The 6,115-nt window shown below is 42.0% G+C and overlaps 1 protein-coding gene across 1 annotated transcript; it reads right to left on the reverse strand.

Annotated features, from left to right (window-relative positions):
• Nucleotides 1-1,677: 1,677 nt before the first annotated feature.
• On the reverse strand, nucleotides 1,678-2,829 carry LOC118836568 (E3 ubiquitin-protein ligase TRIM21-like). Its single transcript, XM_036743816.1, has one exon. The coding sequence runs from the start codon at nucleotides 2,827-2,829 to the stop codon at nucleotides 1,678-1,680; it is 1,152 nt and encodes a 383-aa protein (XP_036599711.1).
• Nucleotides 2,830-6,115: the final 3,286 nt, after the last annotated feature.

Raw genomic sequence — 6,115 nt, forward strand, 5'->3', positions numbered from 1 at the left:
TACACACACATATATGTACACATGTATATATGTATATATAGGTATATGTATATACCTATACATATGTTCTGGAGGTACTCTTGTTTATATATATATATATACATACACACACACACACTCACACATAAATGAATGTATATATACATATGCATATATTTCCATCTATGTATCCATCCATTCACCCATCCACCCATCTATCTATGTATTCATCTCTCTCTCTCTCTCTCTCTTCATCTATCTATCCATCCAGTCATCCATTCACTCATCTCAAAATTTTATAAAACTTCCCTCTCAAAAACCATGTGAAATATCACATGTACTTCTAAGGTATCTCAGAAGGTACCTTAGAAGTTATTTTCCCCAATGTCATTACTCTACAGAAAAGGGAGATGAGGACTGGGAGGTCAAGGTCACACATCTAGTTAGCAGCAAGGAAAGGATTCAGATCTTGGACCTTTACCACAATCCTATGAGGTAAATGACATGTATAGGCCTTAGCTCCATTTTACAGAAGAATAAACCAAGGCATGGAATGATTAAGTGGTGACATCACCAAGAAGTCTGAAAGTTTGGATTGAACCCAGGTCCCTAATGATGCCAAGTGCAATATGCTATCAATCTCACCCTTCATTCATTTATTGTCTTCTGTGAAATAAATGTAACTTAGAAAGACCTAACAAAAGAAATTCTACTGTTTAATAACACTGACAGTCTTCTTTCAATGCATTTCAAAATGCAAAGAGGCACCTATATATCTTATCTTCTCAAGGTTTAACTGCCCTAAAATTGCCACTCCCATCCCCATATATATCAACTCCAGGTACAGGCAACCCATATTTACATCACAGGAATCCCAATCTGGGATATACAGACCCCTAGGAAGTATCAAAAGCTTGTAAAAGAGGATTGGGAATATTTAGTAATTGATTAGATGTTCCCTTTGATATTAATTCATAAATTTCTGATGTTTATAAGGCGGCAGCTCGGAGGCACATTGGATAGAAGTTCTGACATGCAGTCAGGAAAACTCATCTTCCTGACCTCAAAACCAGCATCAGGCACTTAGTAGCTTGGGAAACTCTTACTTTACCTTCAGTTACCTCATGTATAAAACGAGCTGGGGAAGGAAATTGCAAACTACTTCAGTATCTTTGCCAAGAAACCCCAACATGGGTTAACAAATACTCAGATCTGAATGAAACAAATGAAAAGAATTGCAACACACAGAAACACAGTAAATGCAAAAATTTATTTAATTTAATATTAAATAGGGTACAAAGGAAGGTTTACTGCAATTCAAGGGGTAAAGGACTAGAAAAGCTTTCAATCTATGAATGTCATAGGGCTGTGATGAATTCTAGGAAGAAAATGAAACATAAGAGTATGGGGTCCAGAGTGACCATGGGTTTTTTTTTTATTTACAATTGAAACAAAATTGATTCATTGTGAAAACTGATGGGCTGGATCAATTGAGAGTATTAAACCTTGGAAATGATTCCCCTCAGCTTGCAATGTGGAAGCCAAGTCTCCAGTCGTGAGTAGGGAGCCACTCCATCATAAAGTAGGTGATTGTCATCCTCTTCCAGGGAAGGCTAGAAATGGAAGGCCCCCAGCCAGGGAGCCTGGTGGTGGGCTGAGAATTCTTCCTTGGTGAAATACTAAGAGAGATGAATAGCGTCAAGTGGGAAGATGAGAGTCACCTGGACACAGAGTCATGGGACCAGCCTTTGTGCCTGGAAGTGGGGGGCCAGGAGAAAAGAAGGGTGTGATGGGCTCTGTGAAAGCAATAGAATGGAATTCATAAATGAGAGAGCTGTGGAGAACATTGTAAAAGGCCAGAGTTCCCGAAGAATAATCCAGGTACACCCCAACCCTGGGCACAGGGCATTTCACTCGATGGTTCAATGATCCAGGAAAGGCTTGTAAATAGTAATCCTCTTTATACTTCATACAGGAAAGCAGGAACACAGAGTCACAGGAGTCCACATTCCTCTTCCTTTTCCTCCTCACATAGGGGGTATAGATGCCCAGTATCCACTGAGGTAGTTGAGTCACATCCACTTCCCAGTACTGTCTGCCTGAGCTGAAGGCCTGCTCAGCAAGGACAGCATGGATATCAGAGTTGTCAGGATGCTTGGTCTGCACCTGCCAGCCTTCTCCAGCCTTCACACTTCTCAGATCCTCAGAAATAATAACACAGGGACTAGCTGCTGTGGGATCCATTGTGATGTCCACTCGGAATCGTCTGAGCATCTCGATCATGCCAGGGATGGGGTATGCTCTGAGGTCTGGGCTGACAGCCTTGGCCCTTTGGGACAGCACTGACTCACACATTTCCAGCAACTCCCTGGCTTCCTGTAGCAGATCCAAATTGGGTTGGTAGGCTGCTTCCTGCAGAACTAGCATGAGGTCCTGGATGTCTTCCCTATGCTGGGATAGTCTGTCCTGGCTTGCCCTTTCGTCTTCTTTGATCTTCCCAAGACAGCAGGATTCTTCCTCCATCAGGAAGTGGTGCAGCTTCTTATATTCTCCTGTGATCGCCAAGTGCCAGTCAACAGCAGGTCTCTCCTCCTGATCAAGAAGTTCCTCAGCTTCCTCAAAATGTTTCCTCAATCGACTCTGAAGGACCTGGAGCTTCTTCCTGAAATTGTGAGCAGCCTCTCCTACAGGAGACAGTTTGTGAGCCCCATGCTGTGGGCTTTGGGAACATCTCACACAGAGTGGTGTCTGGTCATCTTCACAAAAGAGCTTGAAGATTTTCTTGTGTCTGGCACAGCGGCTCTGTCCTTCAGTACTCTGCAAAAGCTGGGAGCAGATCTCTTTGCCCATGTTGGTCAGCTGTGCTAGGCCCCCATTGAGTCTGGGGAATTCTTGGACTGGGGACACTTGCCTGCATTCGGGGCAAGAGAAAGCCGCAGTTCCAAGTCTCCAGCTCCAGGAGAGACAGGCTCTGCAAAAGCTGTGGCCACACCAGGTGGTGACTGGCTCAGAGAAGTAGCTCCTACAGATGCTACAGGTGATTTCCCTCTGAAACCCCTGCAGCGTTTCTGAAACTGCAGCCATTCTCCTCTCTCCAGGGGCTTCTTTTCTGCAGAGGTTGAGATGAAGAGACTTCAGCTCCACTCAAGGCAGTGCTCCTGAGGGGCAGGATGGTCTCCTTTTATAGCAGGTAGTCCCTCCCCTTTAGGGCCTCCCAGAAGAGGTGTCAACTCCTCTAGCCTGGTGTCCTGAAGTTCAACCTGTTAACTCTTGCTGGTCCTGGCAACCCTGAATCCCCCAGAGTTCACACCTCTGGTGAAGTCCTTTGGATTGACAAGTTTCACCTAGCTGAGAAAGAGCTCCTGTGTCAGTAAGGAGGGATGCTATGAAAACATGGAGGTTTAACTCAATGAATTTTCTTTTTTTATAGTGAAAATTGAAATTGGCTTTTATTGAGTATACACCCACACAATAAAAACAAAATAACTAAAATAAAGCACAATGGAAAAATGCTTGTTTAATTTTTATTTGAAAAATCTATTAATTTAATCATTAATTTATCTTAATTGTTATTGATTATTTGATTTATTAATTAAATTAATGTAAATGTGTAGTTACATTTTTTTTGAAAAAAGGAAAAAATGTATACTTATATAATAGCCTGTTGCAGTAATGAATAATATTACAATCTGCTTCTGCAAATTTGAAGTGACTTTGTCAAAAGTGATTTTATTGGCAAATTCATGTTCAATAGATAGTATAGCCAGATTTCAGTCATAATAGATCAAAGAACACTATTAAGGGCACTACTAATAGGGCTTTAAGTCATTTGCCTTTTTGTTTTTTATCTCTTTGGGATATAGATCTAGTAATGGTGTTGATTGATCAAAGGTCATGGTATTATAGCCCTTTTGGCATAGATCCAAATTGCTCTCCAGAGTGGTTTAATAAATATACAATTCACCAATAGTATGTTAGTGTCTTAATTTTCCCACATCCCCTCCAACACTTGTAATTTTCCTTTTCTGTCATATTAGCCAATCTGACAGGTGTGAGGTAGTAACTCAGAGTGGTTTAAATGTGCATTTCACTCCACAATAGTGATTTAGATAATTTTTTCACATGGCTATTAATTATAACTTTGTTTATTTTCTCTGAAATCTGCCTTTTCATATCCTTTGACAATTTGTCAATTGAGGAATTACTCTTATTTCTAAAAATTTGACTCATTTTTCTGTATGTTTGAGAAACAAAAACTTTATCAGAGTAACTATAAATTTTTTTTTTCACAGCAATGATTACCAACCATATAGTTCTCTCCACTCTGTTTCCCCCATTTATCCTAGTCTCTCTTTTTTCCTTTTTCCCTGTCCATTTTCAAAAGTGATTTGCTTCTGACTTTTACCTCCTTCAGATTGCCCCACCTTCTACTAACTCTCCCCTTCTCTTCTACCCTTCCCTTCTTATCACCTGTATACTAAGTAAGATTTTCCACACCCAACCAAGTGTGTATAGTATTGAGTGTTTGAACCGATTCTAATGTGAGTAAGATCCAATGAGAGATATTTCGTATTTTTTTTCATTTTTTTCATGCTTTTGATTTTGTTGGACTGTTTCTTGATGTCAGATAAAGTCATTAGCTTCCACTTGCCCAATTCTAACTTTTAAAGAATTTTTGCTTTCCCTTCTTGTTCTCTAAATGTCCTCTAGACATTAGAGACACCAGGTGATACACTAGATAAAGCGCTGCATCTGGAATCAAGAACACCTGAGTTCAAATCTGGCCTCAGGTACCTAGTAGCTGTGTGATACTAGGCAAGTCACTTAACTTTTGTTCTCAGTTTCCTCAAATGTAAAGTAGGAATAATAATCACACTTACTTAACTGTGTTGTTATTGTAAGAATCAAATGAGACAATTTATAAAAAGGAAAAAAGAAAGAAAAATGCTTAGCATAGGGTGTTATATTAAATGCTCCTTCCCTTCCCTTCCCTTCCCTTCCCTTCCCTTCCCTTCCCTTCCCTTCCCTTCCCTTCCCTTCCCTTCCCTTCCCTTCCCTTCCCTTGCCTTCACTACCAAATTGTTGCTACAAAGTGACGTAGTCGGCAGGATCTGCAGATTAAAAGGAAAGTATGGAGTTTGGGGGGTACTGAGATGGTGGTTGAATATTTTCCAGTTATTGCTTTTTGTACTTGTGGTGGCTATGGTTCTGTGGTGCCCCAGGAGCAACAGAGGCCTGAAGGAGAACAGACAAGTAGCAGTGATGGGAACGGTTTCCCAGAAGACCAGAGCAGGGGAGCTGGAAGATAACCTCTCCTTCCCTTTCTCTACCCCACTAGCACTCTGGAGGAAATGGGCCAGAGAAGAGGCTGTGGGAGGAAAACAAGCAGAGGCTTTGGGGACATGTGGATGGTGGGAACCATGCCTTGAGTGCATTATTAGCCTGGCTCCAGACTGTGCTGAAAGGGTGAATGTTTTGAGATTGTATGGTATGTGGCGTTTTACAACAGGAGCATGGAACTGCCTTTATACAGACTTGGGAGAAAAATCAGAGAATGGCCTTCATGCAGATTTGGTGGGAGTGGCTGGTGAGGAAAGAGAAGGAATGGACAGTGGCTGCCAAAATATTGACCCATACAGAGTGTAAGACTGCTGGCATGAGAACTTTGGAAAGGTGAGAGCAGTGAGCTGCCTTGGAATCAACTTTGGTGAGGTAAGTACAAAGATGGAGAAACACTTACATTGGTATTCCAGCAGAAGCCAGGAGCAGCCAGCCAGACCTGGATGACTAGGAACCCAGGAGCTTGAAATTCAGCCCTGGGGCAAGATGGAAACTTTGTGGCAAGGTGCTGAGTGTGCTTTTGTGCTGCCTTCCCCTGGGACTGTTTGGGACCCTGGATGGAGGGGTGGAGTTGTCTATATTGGGTTGGAGAGGTTCCTTGGACCCCCAGAGACCCGATCCTGTTGGCTTTGTTACCCACCCTCCCCTCAGGACTTGGAAGTGGGCTGAAATAGTGTGCAAAGAACATACTCCCAAGAGAACTTAATTTGAACTTTTTGTGTCATTGGGACTTTGCTAATTAAAGCATGCCCATGCCTGAGGGGACTGGGAAGAAGACTACAATGGCAGTGTGGGA

The sequence above is a fragment of the Trichosurus vulpecula genome, chromosome 2 (genome assembly GCF_011100635.1).
Source record: "Trichosurus vulpecula isolate mTriVul1 chromosome 2, mTriVul1.pri, whole genome shotgun sequence".
In the NCBI taxonomy this organism is placed as follows: Eukaryota; Metazoa; Chordata; class Mammalia; order Diprotodontia; family Phalangeridae; genus Trichosurus; species Trichosurus vulpecula.

What these genes read in the sequence shown, in the direction of transcription:
- LOC118836568 (XM_036743816.1), bottom strand. Translation starts at nt 2,829, where the DNA reads ATGGGCAAAGAGATCTGCTCCCAGCTTTTGCAGAGTACTGAAGGACAG.